The sequence below is a fragment of the Epinephelus moara genome, chromosome 3 (genome assembly GCF_006386435.1).
Source record: "Epinephelus moara isolate mb chromosome 3, YSFRI_EMoa_1.0, whole genome shotgun sequence".
Lineage (NCBI taxonomy): Eukaryota > Metazoa > Chordata > Actinopteri > Perciformes > Serranidae > Epinephelus > Epinephelus moara.
In genome coordinates this window covers 29,874,134-29,896,494 of record NC_065508.1, presented here as the reverse complement: position 1 = coordinate 29,896,494, position 22,361 = coordinate 29,874,134, and the positions used below count along the sequence as shown (strand labels likewise).

The following is a 22,361-nucleotide window of genomic DNA, read 5'->3' as shown; positions in this document are numbered from 1 at the left end:
ATGTCCCACTGGTAGGAGGCCCCGGGGCAGACCCAGAACACGCTCAAGGGATTACATATCTCATCTGGCCTGGGAACGCCTTGGGGTCCTCCAGGAGGAGCTGGAAAGCATTGCTGGGAAGAGGGGTGTCTGGAGTGCTCTGCTTGGCCTGCTGCCCCCACGACCTGGCCCTGGATAAGTGGATGAAAATGGATGGATGGATGGATGGATGAAGCTATTGGTGCATATTAGTTTTACTGGTCTGAAATACATAAGATCAGGGCTGGACTTAGCACATTCGGCGCCCAAGGCAAGCTTTCCCTGGAATTAGTAGCTAGTTCCTGACATGTTGAGGCAGAGGGTACTGTCTGTAGCTCTGGTTGAGGGTGAGAGGCTGTCAGCAGATAAACAGAGATCTGTGTGGGTACATGAGACCCTAAATAAGAGGCTGGATCATGGGGAGCACCACCAGTTGGTCCAGGAGCTTCTCCTCCATGATGGACGTTTCCAGGCATATTTTAGGATGACTCAGGGGCAGTTTGACAACCTGCTGTCTATCATCAGGTCATATAGCTCTGGGTATCCAGCAACCACTACCACCAGTTTCTCCTCCATTATTTACCAACTGTAAACTTGTTGTTGTGACCACCACAGAAGGCCCGCCTCTCAAATCAAGAGATGACATGGAGTGCTTTTATGCCCCGAGTTGAAGTTTTTTCAACTTGAGGAGTTCAAGAGCATTCCGGGAAAAACGGCACCTAGAGCACAGATACGCGAGTCCTGTTGCACGCAGTCCAATAGAGCACCTTTGGGATTTGGTGGAACGGGAGATTCTCATCATGGATGTGCAGCTGACAAATCTGTCGATATGGAGGAAAAGCTCTGAGGAATGTTTCCAGCACCTTAAACCACGAAAAATGAAAGCAGTTCTAAAGGCAAAAGGGGTCCAACCTGGTACAAGCAAGATGTACCTAATAAAGTGGCCTGTGAGTGAATATTTTTAAAGTAGTAAGAATAGTACTGCAGAGAGCAGATGAAACACACACAGCTACAAAAGGATTATTTTAGGTTAGATCCTATTGTCACCTTCTGTCCTGTAAAGAATTCAGGAAACAAGTAGCGAGCCAGAAAGAGGGCTAAGACAGACAACATGAAGACCATTTTTTATTTTTTTCTAACCGCAGATTGAAAGTATACAACTGAACATCATGATTTGATTTTTATTATGAGACTCATAAATAAAAATACAAAAAAATTCCACTACAAAAAACAATCTACTGTTAGTAGGATGTAAAAAAAGAAAGAAATATTCTTTATATTTTCACTATCAAAGGCACAACATTGACTTTAGTGACAACATGGAGAAGAGAACCTGCAGCATTAAATCTTTTATTTTTCCTTTTTATTTTTTTTTTCACACTCCATCAGAGAACACTGAAATGTTACAAAGAGAGGTGTCTGATTCTACATGGAAAGAAACAAAAAAGAACAACCTCTATATCAACAGACGGTGGCTATAGATTGGTGGCACAGCTCAACAGGAAACGTACTGCCACGGAAAAAAATAGCACGTTGTCGCTGGAAAAGACAAAGGACCTTTGCAAAGCTCTAATGCAAATTTTTCAAAAAATCATACAACTGACAACAGTAAGAGAACAAAATAAAGAAAATAAAAAATAATAATTGGGCACCTTCTAAGATTAGGCTAAGATTAGGTGCTGAGGTAGACAAAAACTATAACAATTCAAATCATAATAAAAACACTATTTTCTTAATACAGAGCAACTTGACTGGCACTTGTGCTGTCACAACAATGGAGGAGAGAAGTAGCACAGACAAGCCAGGGAAAGACAGAGAGAGAGAAAAGCTTTGTTACATAAAAAGCTTTGTTATGCTTGGTCCGACAGGGCAATTGGTCCTCAGTGCTAATATAAAAAAATACAATGTCTTGGTGCTTTGTTACTCAAAACAGTTTTTAGTCTAGACCTCGATGGCACATGCATTGCAACACTGCATGAAATGGCTACTTTGTTCTAGAAACACCACACCAAAACACAGAGTGCCAGCTCCAGGGATGCCATGATTCCTCTCTGACGAATTTTAACATCCCCTTCTAAATGCATTTTGTAGAAAAGAAAAAGTACTTAAAAACTGAAGCAAAGCAGAAGGGGAATACCCTAGTGCCAACCTACCCAAATGGAGGTTTTTAGTCTTATATTTTTCAAGAGCAATATAAAGTTCTCATCAGCAAACCTGTTGCTGACAAAAAAAGAGAGGAGGACTTGGGGCTTAATTTGCCTGCAGAATAAAAAACAAAAAAACAATTTCATGGAGCAGATTTTGTCCCGACAGTCTCTGTCTGGATTCCAGTAAATTCTCCCTACGCTTTGTTTTGTGGCGCTAAATGAATGCTTTTGGGTGCCAATCACAAAGAAAAGAAGTGAATGCAGAATCCCAGTTGCTATTTCAATAGCATTAAGGGTTTATTGCAGTCCTTGAAAAAGACACCCTGCTCTATTCAGGATTAAAAAACAAAACAAAACAAAACAAAACAAAACAAAAAATCAGGTCATTTGCGAGCGTCATGACATCCCTAGGGTGCTGGAGACACCATTTTTATTTTCTTCTGAAAATACGGAAACTAAGCAGATATAGATGGATATTTTTGTTGAACAAATTCCATTTTTAGGCACAAATAGTACAGAAACATCGGAGGAACACTGAGGGAAGAACTATATCGATGCCAATGTATATATATATTTTTTTCCAACATAGAGAAAAAAAGTGGCATAGAGTATCATTTTATTTTGTATCTGATCTGATTAGTGCATTTTTCCACTAATACACACACACGCACGCACGCAACATAGTTACACACTCTTTTACACACTCTTTCACCCGCACGAAAAAGTAGAAAACATTCAGAGGACGATGATAGGAATAATGTGACTGATCAGGTCTTGCATTGTGGAGGTTCAGACTGAGCTGTGACTGCGTATATTATAGTGGGTGGATATTATATGAGGGTGAAAAATCCCCTCAGCTCACAGTGTTCGAGAATAAAATGGCAAGACACCACGGGACGTGCCATCCCTTCTTCTTTTTTTTTTTTTTTCAAATACAAAAACAAAAGACATGTCGACAGTCAAGTTTGATTGAAAAATTGTGAATGACAAGTACTAATTGGTCGGTTTGGCAGCGCCCTTCTGCCGTCCCGTATTTTATCATCTTTTTTTTTTTTAACCTTTTTTTTTTTCATCACATACACACACACTCGTAAAATTTGTGGCGGATAGATTTAGTCCTTCACCTACAATGCAATTGACATCCAGAAAGCAACACTTATTATTACAATATGTTCACACACATGTTTTTTTGTCCAACAATATCAAAGAGGAGCAAGGCAAAAATGATTCACACCCAGAGAGAGAAAAAAAAAACAGGTAAAAAAAAAAAAAAAGAAATACAAATATTTGTGCCCTGCTGTAACCCTCCACAAATGGAAAAAGGACTGACACTGAATACAAAAATATCACAATTTTTATATATCAAATTGCCTCTGTTGGCTCTTGTTCAGGAATACGCTCATTTCTCAAGAGGAGCTTGTCAGCCGAGAGAATCTCTATTTTTAACCTTCTGGTTTTTCTTTTTTTTTTTCTTTTCTTGTGTTGATTACCACTTGCAGTTCCAATTGTCCAACGCACTCTGCATCACTGCAAATATGACCTGTCCTGGGCGGTTCAGCGTTTTTTTTTTGTTTTTTTTTGATGAACCTTCCTTTTTTTTCACATTACAAAACTACACTTCTATTCACATATTTTCAAGTTTTAATTCTTGTTTTTAAACCCTCTTAAAAAGCAATAGTACTTCCTCTTATCTGCCGCATCCCTCTTACTCATCACTTAAGGCTTCAAAATTGCTTTTTTTTTTCTCTGCTCTTCTGTGGTTGGAGGTGCAGGGGGAGACTATAAGAGAAGAATAAACGTCCATTTGAATGACTTTCCAAATCCTATCAACCTCTACTTTTGTTATCTCTTACGCTTTTATATACATTTTGCTTAAAAACAGACAATCATAAATCAACTTTTGAAAAAAAAAAAAGCATGAGATGAAGTAGCAATGATGAAATAATGCAAAACACAAACACAAAAAAATGTGCTTTTGCCAAAAATAATGGAACAACTTAGAGGTAGCTTTTATAACAAATGACCAAACCTTCCGGCTCTTTAACAAGCGGGGTTAATAATACCAAGTTTGGTAACAAGTAATGCACAAAGAAATACACAACATTAGAAAAACAAAAAAAACAAAAAATCTCTTCACCGTGGCACTTAATTTTTCTGTGTACGCATTGCGTCATCACGTCGTGCAATGCGTCTTTCCGACACACACTCATGAACACACGAAAAAGTGTACAAATGAAACAAAAGGGAAAATTAAAATACACAAGCAACATGAGGTCACAAAACGAGGTAATTCAAGTACGATGTGTTGAGATCAAACTCAAGGTCAATAATAACAACAACAACAACAACAACAACAACAGGAGACGAGAGAGACGAAGCGCAGGGACAAAACCACAGAGAAAGAGTTGATTTATTCTGTCGTCTTACTGGTCGCCCCCTAAGCTGCTGGGCAGTGTCTCGTCCTATCAGTGATTTCCCCCTTTTTTTTTTTCCACCGGCCATTTGGATATGTGATCAACCCGGTAACGTTGTGACGTGCAGTGATGCTCATTAAAGCCTTAGGTTCACCCATAATACCTGTGGCTGTAGTCCTACAAGTCTAATGCTGCATTTCAGAGACGTCAGAAAATCGGAAATTCCCACCTCCCTCTCAACAAAACGAGCTTTTCAGTTTGTGCTGTACGCAGAGTTGTGGTCATGTCAGCATCGCAACATACACTGTAAATGCTACATGTTACTTTTAACATGACCACAGTGGTAACTGAAATGCAAATATGTACCATTTAAACACTATTTGTGATATAACTACAGGTAAGGAGCCTCAGATAACGCAGGACCCACCTTTAGATCCTTATTTCAGTTGCTACTCTTCTCCAGTGGTGCACACTCTCAGACAAAAAGGCTTCTGTGGCCCCTGATGGACTGGGGGCCCTCTCCTGTTTTGCCCAGTTCAACCTCACACAGGCTCCGCCCTCTACTGGACTCAATAGGTAATACTCTCCTCCACGTATTCGCCCACTGAAATCTGCATAAATGTGCCATCTAATCAGAACGTGCCTAAACGAATACATGCGGTGCCCACAATGTATATAGGAGCTGTATGACGGATTGTCCACATTATTTTATATTGGCCCCACACCCATTGCCAACATGGATGGGTTTACCCAAGTGGGCCCCAGATAAGATCCCCATTTTGGGCCCATACCCACTTGGTACCCAGGTAGCATAACCCATGTGGGGCCAAAATGGAGCAATGTGAACAATCTGGCCCATCAGCCCACTTATTACCTACTGGACTGCCCCAAAAGCAGTGCAATGCGGCACACCGCATTGAACAAAACTTTTGTTGGATGCCACATTTCCATTTGCCATTTCTGTGTTGAAAGCGCTGCAATGGATGAGGAACAGCAGATTCACAAGGTCGTTTTACAAAGTGGAGGTGGTGGTATGATATAGTATGTATACAACAATGATATAATTACCCATGATAATACTGGTACGAATATGAATAGTAAGACAGCACGTGTTTGACCATCCTTTTAGTGGTTACTCTGAGACCACACACATACTTAGCAGATCCAGTGTGGACTGAAAGCGTACGATATAACATGATGTGGTGCGATAGTCAGATGCTCGCTTGCTGTTAGGACATGGTCACTAGCCTCCTATACATGTTGTGGGCTCTACACATATTTGAGAAGGCACATTCTGATTAGCTGGTTACATTTACCCAGATTTCAGTGGATGAATGTCTGCTCGTGATTAGAGGAGAGCATTACCCTTTGAGTCCAGTCGAGGGCAGACCCTGTGCTAACAGAACTAGGGTTACAATATCGTAACCTTTGTTAGTAATCCAGCCTTGCTTCAATGTTCACTAAAGTTTGAATTTGAAGATCACATGACCTCAAGGCCCTGATGTGCAATCTGTTTCAGCCCTTTCATCAAGACCATTTTATCCCATTTATCATAACACCTGGTGGTGAATGATTACATATATCTATTTCAAATGTAAAATAGCATTTAGAGCTGCTAGCTAGCTAGCTAACGCACGAGCTGTTGCATGAAGAGTATAGTATTCTGATGAAGAAAGTCTGAACCAAGGCATGGAGACTAAAAACCACCTCCAAGCTGGGAGTTACAGGTTTCTGACTTCCAGTGAAAGGCAGCATTGACCTGCTGTGTATCTGACGACAGCCTAGTAAGAACCCGGCTCACAGTCTTTCACATTCATGTTTTGATGCCATATAACAGTCTTTAACCTGCCACACCACGTTTGACAACAAGGGTGCGGCTAAGGCATTCCCAGCACTTCTTCAACATTCACAACGAGCAGTCGAAGTCACAGGACTCCCACGGAAAGCAGCCTTTTCCCATTTTGTTTTCCATCACTGTGGTGAATGGACAGATCTATTGTGGCGTACAAGTGTTAACTGCTTATGTGTCAGTTTGTGTAGTTCATCATTAGTGTGAGATAATGATAGTAATCTGGTTAAATGTACATGGATAAAAGCAGTCCAGTTATCTATTGCTGAGTAGGTGGATATGCAGGGTTTAATGTGGCATACTGTGATAGCGAGTTATGATTTAATGAAAAAATATATAACTTGCAGACATCAAACAGAGACTGTTGTCGTAATTTCTTTTTTACCTGTGCAATCAAGCCATGATAAACTGCTGTACGATGCAGAGCTAAAAAAATACAAGATGAAAAAAGTGACACAAGTTGGCTCTCTGCGGAGAACCACGGGTGGCCAGTGGTGACTCGACCTTCTCCAGCCCTCATCCGACAGAGATGCAGGACCAGGAAGACAACTGAGAAAACTGGGGAGACTTCCAACAAAAAAAGCAGCACTAGCATCTTCTCCGCCCCCCCCCCCCCCACCCAAACAACCAAACAGGTGCTTGGTTTGCAGTATTTTAGTGCTCCCATTCATCCAGTTCAACTGTTTCATGTACTGCATATGCCCACCGGCTCCGCTCCGCTGCTGATTCTCAGGGGCTATCTCACTGCCACCGCTGGGATCCAAAGGATCTGGGTATGGTACAGGCAGAAAATTGGGAAGATCTGTGTCTAATGCACAGGCAGAAATGACACAAGTTTGCAAAACAGATACATCTCCTGTTAGGGATGGGAAGAATTAGGGGCTTGCTCACCTGAAGCAGTTCACTCAAGCTCTTCAAATGCTTCTTGATGAGTTGAAAACTGTTGAAAATAACATCTCAATTCTCCTACAAGATAACTACCATGACAAGAAGGGTTTTGGCTTCTGAAAGCCAGCAGTTCCTCAATACTTGGAAAGCAACCCATGACATCATTTAATGGGGGCCTAAACTGCTGCTCATATTCACATATTGCTCATGTGATCCAAACTAGTATGACTAAGCAAGGCAAATGTAAACAAACCAATACCAAAGTAAAACAAAAAAAAAAAGCCTTTCCTCCGTTTGGAAAGTAAAAGAACTCAAAATGGAGTGATGGCAAGGATGTGCAGGTTCAGATAGCCCTTGAGAATCTGCTTTCTCACTCGCAGCAGCATCCAAAAAGTCACTTCCTTGCAGCTCGCTCGCTGTATGGCGCTGCATGAAATGACCTGAAACAATAACACAGTTGCAGATGTAGTGAATGACCCGGTGAATCCGAACTATGGTGGAGAATCTCTCTCCGTGTCCAAGTCTTTCTCTCCTTAGCACTTCTGTCCCACAATCACCACCCTTTTACCCCGCTGGTCGCCGCCGCCTTTGCATGAAAAGTAAAAAGAGAAAACAAACCCTCTTGCTTTCGAGTCTCTTGCCGTTGACGTTCCTACATCGTCAACACTCCACCACAGCCTCCTATCCGCTGAATTACATTCCCCTTACCTCTCAACCCCTGCCCCCTACCCTCACACGTACCCTCCCTCTCTTCATTCGCTCTCCCGGCCTCAGACATAGCAGAGGTACAGGTAGGTCTTCTCTATGCGCCAGTCTGGCGGGATGTCTTCGGGCTTGTGGCCTTTCATGTGCTTCTGCATGGCTGACAGGCTGGGGCAGTACTCCAGGCAGATGGTGCATTGGTAGGGCGAGGCGCCGTTGTGGGTGCGCAGGTGCTTGATCATGGCCGAGTAGTCCCTGGATCGCTGGTGGCACAGCTTGCACTCGAATGGCTTCTCACCTAAGGATGATAAGGGTGGGGTTGAAGACAACAATTATGTCAGCCAAAGTGCAATTCAGTGACAGTGTTATGTGCTTGTTGAGCCGTGATGGGCCTGTTAATCAGGAAATAAATGCACTGGATACTGGAATCAAAGCAAAGAAAAGGAAAGGATGCATTTCACTTGTAATTCATGTAAGACATGTAATTCACTTATCTCCACCAATACCAATAAAGTCAGAGCACCTTTGTGAAGGCCTGTACCAGCAATGGCATATTATTGTTTGCAGAGATGGGCAGTATTTCAATTAAATTAAATATTATCTAATTTTGAGTATTTTGGGATTTGTATTTTGTTGGACAGAAAAAAAGATGTAATTTGTAACAAAATGTCATTAGAACATGCATCTGTGTATTTCAATTCTTACAATACATTATTTAATATGAGTTTTTATTCTCAAGCAAAGTTGTTTTTCCACTGCACAAAAAACACCAAATGCGATGCCAATTTTCACGTCCTGTTACTTGTGTGAGTTTGAATGCTAAAATATTTTGTGTTGACTCGTTTCATATGCATGAATAACCTGCGTCATATGTGCGTGAAAATGCTGAATTCATGAATGAACGTCCGCCTGTAAGTTCTCCATATCATATGTCCCTGCAGGATCTCAATGCTGATTGGCTACTGCAGTGCAAATTGGTTGAAGTTCAGATTTCTAAACTCTCACAAATAAACGTAGAATGAGAAATTGCACTATTTGCTTCATTCACACTGCTTAACGGAGGGTTAAAGTCAGATTCACACTGAGGCTACTAAATGCTGATATATGTGATTTTATCAGTTTGTCTCATACCAGTACTTTGAATTTTATTTTGACATATTTGATGAGCAGATATTTGTAACAAGATACTTTTTGAGGCATTGGTGCCCATCTCTGATTGTTTGCATAAAATGCCAATGTGTGGATCTTCTATGCCTTGATAGCCAAATTGCTGTGGCCACTGCAGTGTCATTACAACCTGGCTCTTATTTTGTAGTTTTGGCCATGATTACAAACAGATTATCTGCACCACTTTATCTGGAGGTAAAACTGCAAGTGCGAGTGTGCGAGTGCACAGAAAAACTGTGCGCACAACTATGGTAAGCAAATTTGCAAATCCTCGGATAGCGAAGGAATGAACTGCCCTACACTTCCCTTGGTTGGCTAGCACTTGTTGCCTTCGTTGGTTGGATTCGATAGAGAGGGGTTGGTCAACACATCCTCACTCTGACCTTGTCACATATCGACATTTGGTCATGGACTTTCCAGGTTGTTATATGACATGCAAGGTATTTTGATATTTTGGGACGCCGTGTCAAATTCTGCCTGTACATGCATTGCCCTTTTTCAAAATACACTTCCATTTTTACCGGAAATGTATCGTTTATGTCACTCTACACTTCGTTTACATACTCTTTCATTGGTACAGCATTGCAAATTGACGTTTTTTTTCCCCTTCAACAACCAATGCACATGGTTGGGTTTAGGCAACAAAAAGAACAGGGTTTGGCTTTAGAATCTTACGAGATGCCAACATCGGCCTCCCGCGTGAAAATCAGTGTTTCTTGGACCCATCCACCACCCCTCCTACCCGCTCTTCTTGGACTTTCGCCGCCTTAACTTTCGTTCTTGTCCTGTTCCGTTTTCCCTGATGCTGCAAAGCACCGTTAAATGATACCAGTGACTGGCCATGTATCATGCCAACATTTAAGGACAGGTTTTTTTGGCGGTGTCTGATGTCGCAAGTCCATGCCCAAGCGCCAGACTTCAGAGTGAGACTGGGTTGGGTTGGTATGGGTAAGAATGCCCGGGTAAGCCAATCAGAGGCAGAGTAAGACAGAGTAAGGTGGGCCATTCCTTTGCTACCCTGGGATTCACAAATTCACCTCTGGTAAGTATGGTACATCTTTCTTTTCTTTGTCAAAGAAAACTGGGGGTAATCTTTTTAGTGATCGCTGCAATCAACTTTAAGCTTTATTAGTTATACGGATTCTGGCCAAAGCTACAAAAATCAAGATCCACAGTGTAATGAAACTGCAGACTGCAGCATATGAAACCTGTTGTGTGAGGAGTAAAAAAAAAAGTCTCCTTGTCAGGGCTTCAGGAGAGAAGAATGGCCCATCGCCACTAATTTAGAGACCACAGATCTCACCCTGTTGGCCCACAAGAAATTCTGGTGCTGTTATGATAATTGGACTCTGCACACAGTAAGTGACAAGCCAAAACCCCGGAGTGAAATCCCAACTGTCTCTAGAACAGCAGTGTGCAGCAGTAAAAGACCACACCAACTCTTTTAAGTCATTCCAACTGCCCCTGATAATTGGTACGACTCAAAAAGAGGAAAGAGGAATAAAAGCTTTAACGTACAGTAGCAGAGTTTGTTCACTTCTGAGAGACAGAATCAACACAGTCCTGTCCCTCTAGCGGCTAACAAATGATCTGCTAATTATTCTTGTGGTTGAGGGTATAAATCCTTAGTGTTCAGGTGTTATCAATTCTCATTACTGCCTTTATTGAAAAGACCCCACTGTATTGGGATATTGGAACCGTGCAAGGCCTTTTTCACATCCTGCCGTGCAACAGAGGAGAATGAAGAAGAAATGTCTTGCTATTCCATTGAATGTGTTTCGATCGAATGTGGCAGCAGAGGTTTTTAAGAGCATGCAGAGAATAACTTACTTTTGCTTATTAAAGTGGAAATAGACAACCTCCTTGCATTTCCAAGTGGTATTATTGGGCCTCAATCACAAACAGTGCACATGCATTAATCTGTGCTTACACTACGTGTATGAATATTATAGTACAAAACTGGGATTCATTCATATTTTCTTACCTGAATTTGTTCGTACTCTGCAAACAAATTTAGACCAACTCAGACTATGCATACACACAAATGATGAAGGCTCAGCTGTGTAATGATGGCTGCCCCCGACTGAGAATTTTCCTTGTTGACAAGTAGTCGTCATTTAGGGCCATTAGTCGACTCGTTGCATGTATGTATAGGATATTAATTCAATCGTTATATGTTTTGGGCGGGGCAACACAATGGTTTGAGTTGAAGGTGTGAGAAAGAATAGTTTCAGTAACATTGTTAACACTGTGCTACATTACAGAGAAATACAAAACCATACTAATGAACCTTCATTAATGTAGGCCTATATTTTATCTACAAGTGCACGTCACACACTGAGCGAGCCGCCTGTTAATGACGCTGTGGGCTAATGGGCATGTAGCTACTTCCATGTTTCAGATGATACGTCATGTTTGTAGTCGACCAATGAAGATGAGTTTACATATCACCTTGGGTTCGTCCTTCACCTTCTCAAAATGATCCCACACTTTGGATTTCCTGCCCGACATGTTATTAACTAGCCTGTGGAATAACCGCAGGTACCAGCCCTGGAAATTAACCTGACTCCTGTCTGACTGCTAAAGGATTTTGGAAAAGCTGTACGTTTCTTAAGTTAGTGTGCTTGTGGTTCTTGCCCTGTTGGACGTTATTGTACAATTTCAACATGTTTTAAGGTCTCACTGATACTTTGGTGAGTATAATGTTATCATAACTAACAGAAGTGATGGTTCGAATAAGAACTGAGTCACAGCAAATTGAGAGAAGAGTTATTGAGAGAAGAACTAAAGACATAATCTAAACAGGCTAAACTTCCAGAAATGTTTAAATGTCTGGTAGTTCCTTTATAAGCCACATTTAATCACTTTAGTGCATTACACAAAATATAGCTCCTGCCATGGAGAACTCCTAAAGGTGTCATAAATCAAAGTGCCGCGCTGCTTTCTTGCTGTGGGGGCTGCTATATTCAAGAAGCACATTTCAATTCAGCAACAGCGGCCATCCTAAATGTGCTAATGATTTGAGTGATGGCAGGGAATAATCCACCAGCGCTCAAGCCGGCAGACGCAAATTAGACATGTAAATGCTGACCTTTACCAATGGCATTTGAAATGAGCTGTCGGATGTGATCTAGCCCAACGCTCGCTGTCACCTTTCAGCTGGAGCCTCGCACATGTGCGCTGGCAAAACGGGCGGCCTCACGCCTCCACTGCTCGTTCTGTCTGTCCTCTTGGAGCCCCGGTAACCTTGACCTCCGTCGGGGCTGGGTTATGCCGCCATTCAGCCAATGAGCATAAATACAGTGCTGCGGGTCGTCATGTGTTACCCTGCAGCAGTGTGGACACCTGCATTATGTTGATATTGATAACCAGACTGTAAACAGGGTCGCCTCAAATAACCAGCTAATAATGAATTGCAAATGGGGCCCAGGTATTGATCCGCCATTGGCATTTGGGATGTGTGGAGAGACGGGGGCGGCGGGGGGGTTAGGTTGCCAATGTCGATGATTCATCAAGCAGCTCCCTTTTGTGCGAGGTGGCCTTTGACTGTGAGCTTGTCACTTGCTCTTGTTATCTGCTGTTGCTCTCCGGCTTAACGCAAAGCCCCCTCCCCCACACAAAAGGGGAAAGGGTGGACGGGGGGGAGCCAATTATTGGACAGGCTGCCTTGATAGTGTGGCTTAACAGCTGGCTTATTGAATGGGAGATGGGAGGGTGCTGCTGCTGCTGCTGCTGCTGCAAGTGTGTGTGTTAGAGAAAAAGAGATGGTGAGGAAGCATAAAGCCTTGGCTGTGTGCCATCCTGGTGAGCACTCGTGATATCCTCACTCAGTCTGCTACGTGGCGTGCACTCATTCTCCAGGGCACCCAGCTTATCACTGTGTCAACATCTTTATGGGGCTCTAAATATACTGGGATCAATACAAAGTCTTCTGAGACATTCATCTACTGTATCGCAGCAACAAAGATATTCATCTGGTCTGGTCTGTGCCTCGCAACTTGGGTTTCCTACAGCAGAGTCCTTTAACAGGCACCAAAAGCTGCATCAATATGTTTCACCATTCTCTTTTAATGAAGGGCAATGAGATATAATGTTGCTCTCATATCAGATTAGAAGTGACAGAAAGGAATGACATGTCATTGCACCAATCTGAACATATGAACACATACATACATATATTTTGGCTGTAGGTAGATAACAAAATTGTGCAATATAACATCCAAAACATTAATTTAGACCAAATCACAATGTCTTTTCTGACAGATAAGTGAAGCCGTAACAAAATTGCTTGTTTACGTAGCAGAACACAGAGTTGTTGGTCTACTGCTGCCTCTGTTGGTTAAAGTGGAGCAAATATTCAAAAATAGCGTACACTTACAGATATAGATTATTTTACGTGGTTAAAATATGTTTTTGCTGTGGCGTTATCCACAGCAGTACATTGCTTAGTTTCCGTGCCGGTAGATTTGGTTTATCAAAGATGAAAACAAAGCAACAAAGTACATAAAATAAGTTCAGCAGACACTTCAGATAGGTCGGACCACCGTGTTTAACTATCTATAAACATAACAGTTATGACTGAAAATGACAACAGATATCGACTATTAACAACACTCAGAACGGCCCAAAAGCTGAGTGTGGAACATGTTTTTTGCACTAAGTACAAATACTATTGTCAGATTGAAGCAGTCAGTAATGTTTGTTGGGTCTGTAATGATTTGGTACCACAAACAATAATGTGAGTGCTAATGTTAGCTTGCTAGCTAACGTTAGTATTCTCTAGCTAGCTAACTTGCTCTGAGATACAGTGGCACATTTTAATCAGCACTGACATTGGAGCATAACTTTAGTTTATGTGTGGGCGGAGGTCAGCCGTCAAATGTTGGCGCTAATGCTCAACCAGCAATTTGCTATTCGCCGTTTAAAAAGAAGATGATGAAGAAGAAGAGGCAGTAGAAACAAAAGAAGCTGTTGTCACTTCCAATGAGTGCAAAACAGCAGTGCGCGATTTGCGACAACACTACTGTATTGAAATTAGTGCACCACGGAAGAAGTACATAGTGTACATAGTATACTACATTGAAGTGTACTAACTTAAGTATGTGATTTGAGACACTGTCCAAGGCGGAATTTGTACTTCTACTTTGAATCAATGCCGTACCTACAGCGTAGGCTCTGCGTCAACATAAAGCCTACGCCATAACCTACGTCGTAGCCTGATGTCCACCTAAAATGCCATAGGCTTGTGCTAATAACGTTAGCATGTTGTATTTGTGGGGAAAATGTGTCCAGATAAAGTCAAGTGTTTGTCTGTGAATGCTGCGAGTTATAGTGAAGCTGATTTGTGTACTTGTGTTTGAACTTGTCTCTATTAAGCCATGTTCAATGTGTGTTTAATGTGTATTTAATGTGAATGTAATTTGAATCCACTAAACTTTACAGCACTTCACAGAAACCTCCACCGCCACCTAGTGTTTTGGAGGTGTAACTGGAGAGTGACACGGACAAACCCCCGCACAAGTATAAATGCTCACAAGGGCGTAGGCTACGGCGTAGGGTCTGCTGCACAAGTATCACGCTTAAGAAGACAGCCGTTAGCTTAGCTTAGCTTAGCTTAGCTTAGCTTAGCTTAGCTTAGCTTAGCTTAGCGTAAAGACTGGAAGCAAGGGGGAAACAGCTAGCCTGTCTCCGTCCAGTACAGATTGTTGTTTTAGAGGTATGCAGTGAAACTATATTATGTCAAACAAAAGCAGCATCTTAGTCACAGTGAGGTTGCCAGGTTTGGTACCATCATGCCTGCACAAAGACTAAAACCTCACTGACCATATCTGGCAACCCGTGCTATCATTTGAGATGCTGCACAAGACGCTCTGGGCAGAAGGATAAACTGTTGTAAATCAAGAAATAGTTCCAGCACGTAACTCCCCGTAAGACCACAAACACTACTCAATCCTTTGATTATCAACATCAAGAAGTGCCGCGATTTTCTCTTCAAACAACAAACAGCCTCTTTGTCAGCCTGACTTTATTTTTGATCGCAGTACCTGTGTGCACACGGTAGTGGGTTTCCAGCTGGTGCTTGAGGCTGAACTTCTTCCCACAGCCGTTACATTCATAGGGCTTCTCCCCGGTGTGGATGCGTTTGTGGCCCTTCAGCGTGCTCTCATCTCGGAAGCAGCTCCCGCAGAACTCGCACTCAAATGGATGGTCCCCTGCTGAAATGTGGAGAAACACAAGCAAAGTTTACTTTGTCTGCAGACAAGATCTTGTTGTGAAAAGGCAACGGTGCAACAACTTCCTGAGGCCAAAAACATGAAGCTTTTCTCACATTTACTTACAAATACAAATCTTTAACATGAAGTCGTGACAAACTAGAATCTTTTATGTTTATGGTTGGTAACAGCAGTCAGACTGTGGCTGGATGGTTCACACCACCCAGAAATATTCAAGCATACAGGTGTGACACCTAAAGGGAGCAACATTACTGAATGTTTTGTCAGATTATTTTGGTGGGTTTATGCACAAAGCCAGAACAATAGGTGTTTATCCTCTAGTGGATACCCACTTACCAGCGGACCAATGTAACCCGTCTTTTGTCTCCTCTATAAATCACCTGCACTGTTATTTTGCTTTGTGTGGAATAATTCTAGCCTGTCATGGCTGTTCACTGGCCATGAGATGTATCATTGAACAGTCCACCGGTCTCACAATGCATTAATGGATAACCTGACTGTCGTCTTTATGTGAATATATATCTTTTCTCCAATGTATTTCATTTCTAATGCCTTTTTGTCTCATGTAAATCACTTTGAGTTGACCTATTGTTAAAAGGTGTTACATACAAATAGTCTTGCCTTTGATCCAACGAATCAAGACTTTTATGAAGGCTGTCAGGAATAAAGGGGTTTAAGTACATTTTTGTAGTGGCAGCCAATCACCACCCTCGATCTGTTTTGGTTCAAATTTTGTATGTGGGAGTCATGAATGCACTGTTGGGTTTAATGTTCCTAATTTGGATCACCATCTTGCTCTAAAAGAACAATGAGTTGTCATCCATAACTCTGAACGACACTCCAAATCCTGCAGAGTTCAGTTTGTCTCTGACTGCACGCCAAGGGCATAGGTTTGCATATGGACAGTAGGGTCGCCACCAATAGAGTGCACTCGTTTGCATTATCCTCATTCTAACAACTCTGCATAAAAATTGCATCTCATATTGATTCAGTGTAAGGACAGTGCATTTTGTTTTTCAATAATCATCAATCACGTGTTATATCTGATTAAAAGTGTTTTTTCAGTTAGTTTCAGTGTGCCACCTTCAATGAAGAGCTGCACACTGCCACAAAAACTTTGCCTCTTCCAAAGAGAGTCTCAAACGAGCGTCTGTGTTCGTCAGACGGTCTGTACAGGATACTACCATATCAGCATAGCAATATACACACCGGACTATTAGGCAGGTAGATTTTTTTTCTTGAAATATTATGACTTAAATCTGATTCAGTTTTCATTCAGATTTATTTTTAAAGTATTAATTTTTTTTTTTAAATATTTGACAATTTCTACAATCAGGCTTGTGCCTCACCGACTGCATCGCTAATTTTCTGTCTCCAAAATGTTTGTAAGCATGAGTCAAAGTTTCTCATAAATGAGACCCCAGATTGCCCATTTGCCATAGAAAATTCATTTTCTATCAAAATCACGACACAACACCACTAAAAAATAGTAGTAGTAGCAAAGTTGACATTACAGTAGTTTATCTTGTCCAAATATTACAAAAAACATTTCTATATCTTCCGTCTCTTTTGTTCTGCCGCCGTGTTTACTGAGGTAAATTTTGATTGCACTCCGAAGTCATCAAGAACAGGCGCTTGGTCGGTGACTTCCAGCATCAGACACCGACAAAAAAAAGTTGTCTTTTCATGTCGGCTTGATATGCTGGCAGTCTTGGTTATGGAGGGGTGGTGGATGGTCACAGTGACAGCGACATCATGTCCAAACTTGGGTGTGCAATGTCCATACAGTGCAATTTATTAGAAATAAGCTCAAGGCATAATTTAATTTCTAAAATTCGCTGCAAGCCATTAAAAATTGTGCCTGCGGGCCGTAGTTTGGCTATGAAAGGTTCAAAATTAGGGACTGAACTTGTTCCATGTTGGTGGAAAAGGGGTACGAGTGGACTGGATTGGACTCTTTGGCGGGCCAATTCTGGCCTGCAGGCTGTATGTTTGACACGCCTGATTTAAGGTAACCTTTGCTTAAATAAAAGAGCTGAAAGTGAAAATGAAGTTGTACATTAAAATATCTCTATCTGCCTTTCCATACCTTTACCGTCAGTGTATCACCTCACTGACAGCTGTCTGTTTCTATTCATGGCTCCTCTGTCTAATCCTTTCACACCAGGTAAATGTATTCTCACCTTTTATTTACAGAGCCACACATTTACATTCTGAGACATTAGACTTATATTAGACAGCAGGCTGGCAGTGGATGTACAGAATGTGTGCCTTCAGAAATGTAAAATGACAACAGGCATCATATTCTCGTCCCCGCACTGCCGGAGCACAGGTCCCCACAGGGCAGCTGTAATGGATATTCAGATGTCAATGATCAGGGATATTATGATTTGCAGGAGGCTCTCACCAGCAGTCCAAAGACTAATTGTATTCCCGTGTTTGATGAGGAGCTGCTCCTTGCGTCATTTGCTCCCCCCCCCCCACCCCCCTGCGGGTTACACTCTCCAGCCAAGTAATGTTGTGGATATTTATTAATGTATTTCACTCCACCGCTGCAGGTTTAAGTCACCATCAATGACCTATGCCTTTCATTATCTGCCTGTCCGAGCAGCAACGTGCCAGGGAATAAATTGCATTTCTCGTTATGTGCTGCTGCTGCTGCCCTGCTGTTAAGAGACAATTTCACTTCCATCCTGCATATTTTATTTAAGATTTTATGCCTGTCTATACAGTATGAATGTGTTTATTTGGTTTATTTAGGAGCTTAGATAGACAGAGGGATGAAAGAGGGATGAGAGATTGAAACTCCTTAATGCTGATCACATTTTTGGCGTGCTATACTTTCATGGAAGAAACGTTTTCTGTGCCTTGTGATGTTGGATGCCTTCCCATTAAAGGGAAGCTTTGATGGGGGGGGGGGGGAGNGGGATGTGTGTGTATATGGCGGCGGCGGTGGGGGCTGGATAAAAATCAATAAAAGTGACAGTCTTTATTTGTCTGCGTGAAGTTATCAGTGGCTCCTGCTGTAAGACATTGTGCTCTTTCTAGCGTTTCAACCACAGCAGAGATCACAATCCATCACGGAGCTCGGTGGGCTCGCACGATGCTGCAAGAATAATAATTGAGCTCGGATTCACCTGCCTTTAATTAGGGCCTCCGATCAGACCAGCGAGTGGGATGCTAATACTCAGAGGAGGCCTATGGAGGGTTATTTACGCTTAATGTCCTGTTGCTGCGTTAACGTCTGCTGTTAGAGAACATCATCAAAAATCTTGAATTAGTAGGAATGAGCTTACTGTTTTTCATGTTTCAATACAAGGTGTCTTACGTAAGAAATAACAGTGTTTATGCATCACAACATTTTTTGGTTAATTTCAGAATACTACTAAAACCAACTTGCACAGACTTGAAACAATTGATAAAAATTATTCGTATTGATCTAATCACATTGATATGTCTCATGGATTTCTTTGCAGATGCTCTGAAGCCCTGATTTGTCTTGTACTTCACTTCATTTTGACATTACTGCTCAAAATCCTAAATCCTAAATTTTAGGAAGCCATTTGGTATTAGTGTGGGAGTTCAACCCACCTGAACTCTCAGCTTCTGTGGTTGTGAGTCTTTTAATTTTAAAGGCCCTGACTCACCAAACCAACATCAAAGAACTAGTGCTGATGAAGGCTGACTGTTGGCTGTGCCTCGGCCAAAAAGTTGCACCTGAACACGCTGCAAAGACTAAAGCCAATGGCCAACTAGCACGTATGCTCTGCGCCTGCATGAGAGGAAATAACTCTCCATACCAGCAGATGGCAGTAGTCTGTATTCGTCATTCAAAAAAGGAAACCAGAAGACTGACCGGACTGATTCAAGACACTAGTTAGCCAGTTAACGCGTTAACAACACAAGCTGATGTTGAAAGAACAAAGAATATTTATACAAATAATTCCAAACCCCTTCTACTAAAAAGCTCAAAAGCTAAAAACATAGTCTTGCCCGATGTAACACTTTTGCTTCAATCTCATGCCCTCTTGACTTTAACTGTTTGTTTGCTTTTCTCACTTCCGTTTCTCTTCTTGTGCGCTGAGCTTGACTCACACCCCCAAGTAAGCGCGCTGGGCTTTGCAGCCAATTTTTGTAGTGGCCAAACAGTGGTACTACAATTTCCGGGGTCCGTCACGTGATGCCCTGCAGCCCAAAAACACCTCTTTCCATTTACTAAAATTTGGAAAGACACGTCTTTTAATCAGTGAATACATTTTTTTGAGTGACACAACCCCCGCGAAATGACTTGTTCCACTGTCAAGATTGAATCCATTTGGTCCGATAACATTTGAAAAGTCCGCAACGAGAAATGGGCTTAATTATTTTGCCCTCATTAAAGTTAGTGGAGTGCTAAACCGGAAGTCAGTTGTTTGGCTGCTGTTAGTCTCAAGTGCGCTTGCCCTATATGGGCCTAATAATGTGGAGGCAGTGCTAAACATCCGTGTAATTTCATACCACGGACATACAGTAATTTTGGCTCCATGTGCCACTGAGCAACTTTTATAGAAATGAACTGAGCCCTGCTGTCAGTGCTGTATCAAGGTCTCTTGACACAACGTTTCCCACCTGGTGGGCCACAGTCAAAAAGTGGGTTGCGGGTCTTTTCTTAATGGACCGCAAGTGATTCGCTAATGTGACAAGTTTGTAAAAATAACACACCTTATTTTGAAGAACAGTGAATTTCTGGCACAGAGCTTTTATTTTGAAGTGTCGTTTCCTGCTGTAGAATGAGTAAATAACAGACCGATACTTAGCAGAGACAGCAAACTAGCTTGACGACATGGCCAAACGCAGGTATAACGTTGAATATATTAAACTGTTTGGACCTTGAACTAATGACTGAGGACAAATCTGGACCCTGTGGCTGGACGAGTTGCGAACCGCTGGCTGAATACATCCATGGCTGAACTGCCAATCAGAGTGATTTCTTTCGCTTTTGGGCTCAACTCACTTTGACACCAATTCAACATGTTGAATCAGCCAAAAAACAGCCAACAAGGGCCGACTAGTGCCAACGGTGCAGGACACACTGCAAAGACTAGTGCGACAGACATACACAATGACCCATCATTAACCATCAGCGGACCATCGGCTTGGTGTGCCAGGGCCCAAAGACTATTTATTTATTTATTTAAGTATTTAAGTATTGATGTTTTGTTAGATTATGAGTTTAGATTAAAATCTCCATGTCGCAGCCCCCTTTGAACCCTCCAAAAACTAGATGCTGCAGTTGTCGGTGCAGAGCAGGGACACTCAACATGCTTTGCTTTGGGGCCACTTTTGCAAAATGGCAGGAGGCAGGGGCCAGTCGCAGGAGCCCCATAGATATACACAGGGGTGTTTCTAGGATTTTAGGACGGGGGCTTAGCTTGGATCCTGTCAGGGGGTGCGGGGATCCTCCACTGGCACTTTTTTATTAACAAGCTTTATTTTGATGCTTTTTATGCACTCTGGTCACTTATGGGTACTAAAAATACAAAAGAGGTGGATGCAAGGGATATGTCCCTCTTAATATTTAAAATATTTGCGTTTGTCACCCACAATAAAAACACTTAAGTGGCAGAAGGTTTTTCTTCTTTTTTTTTTTTTTTTAAATTAAAGACATTGACATCATAATTAGATGCAGAAATTGCACAATTTGGTGCATAAACATTCACCAGAATGCAGGAAATTATGTATCTGACGCTCAAATTTTCTGGCAGAGGACTCCAAATATCTTGTTTCATATGTCTCGCCCCCAATGCTGAAACAAAACCTACACCCTTGAATAAATAGACTGCATATTATACAGTAATATTCTATTTTTAATTGAGAAAATAATATGCAGACCCACACAGTAAAAGAGCGCAGATGCATGTCTGGTGTCAGCTGAGGCATAAAAGAACAGAGTGGAATAAAATGCAGAGTGGCTGCTGTCAAGGCTCCAGCATCCTGTTTATACCCGGGATTCATATCATGCATGTTATCAGCTGTAACCACTCGGGGACGCCAAAGTGCAAAGTTGCACTGCAGAGCTTTAAATAAATCAGACACAATTCTATAATCACATTGTGAGGATGTAAAGGGCCAGACAGGACTTCATTTTGTCAGGATATTCTCACGGGGGCTGAAAAATAATGGGAACATGTCCTCTGTCCATCCCAAATCACTTCCTCTCTCCTTCCTTCCTTCCTTCTTTCTTTCCTTGCCTTCCCTCCATCCTATCTGTTTTCTTTCTCTCTGGTGTGACCACATGGCGGGGAGGCTGCAGATGAGGACTCAGCACAGTGAGGTGGAACCACAGCATGGTGAGTGGACCCTTGGGTGCCCCCGAGCATCACCACCTGCGTCTCCTGACCCCCTCCACCCCCTCCTCGCCACCTCTATATTTACACCCCCTCCTCCCTATCACCTCCTTTGACACCCCAAAGGCCTGCTGAGGGTGCCTGTGCCCATGGGCACCCGGGGCGTGTTCATTATATACGGTAAGAGGCTGTAAATCACCGGGCTCCATCACTGCCAGGACCAGAACTGGCTCATTCTCTCTCCCTCTAAATTCAATTCAGTCCTCTCTCTGCCTCTCTCTCTGGCTGTAGCACTATCAAATACAGCTGCGAACACAAAACACCCCGCCACAGCAGACAGCAAATTGGCTCCGGGTTTTAAAAAAAACACACACACAGACACTTACACACAGACAGTGCACAACAACGGAATATTAATGAAGGCCTGGTCTGTAAAGAGAGAGTGTGTGTCTGTGTGAGGGGTGTTAGGGAAGGGGAATAGCACAGCTGCCATGACTGCCACTGTTATAAGCCCACATTGTGTGTTAGCGCGTGCGAACCCATACTGAAGAGTACATACATGCAATAAAGATATACAAACAAAATAAAGAGGCAACATGGAGCTGTGTGTAATATCC

General features: G+C 42.2%; 1 protein-coding gene across 3 annotated transcripts in view; it reads right to left on the bottom strand.

Annotated features, from left to right (window-relative positions):
• Positions 1-1,352: 1,352 nt before the first annotated feature.
• Positions 1,353-22,361, bottom strand: part of zbtb16a (zinc finger and BTB domain containing 16a) — a 219,701-nt gene continuing 198,692 nt past the window's right edge. For all 3 annotated transcript variants that reach the window (XM_050040222.1, XM_050040224.1, XM_050040223.1), the window contains exons 6-7: positions 15,230-15,400; positions 1,353-8,316 (exon numbers count right to left, since the gene is read on the bottom strand). In XM_050040222.1, the coding sequence (XP_049896179.1) occupies positions 8,087-8,316; positions 15,230-15,400 (401 nt within the window). In that variant the 3' untranslated portion in view covers positions 1,353-8,086. The remainder of the gene's footprint in view (positions 8,317-15,229; positions 15,401-22,361) is intronic.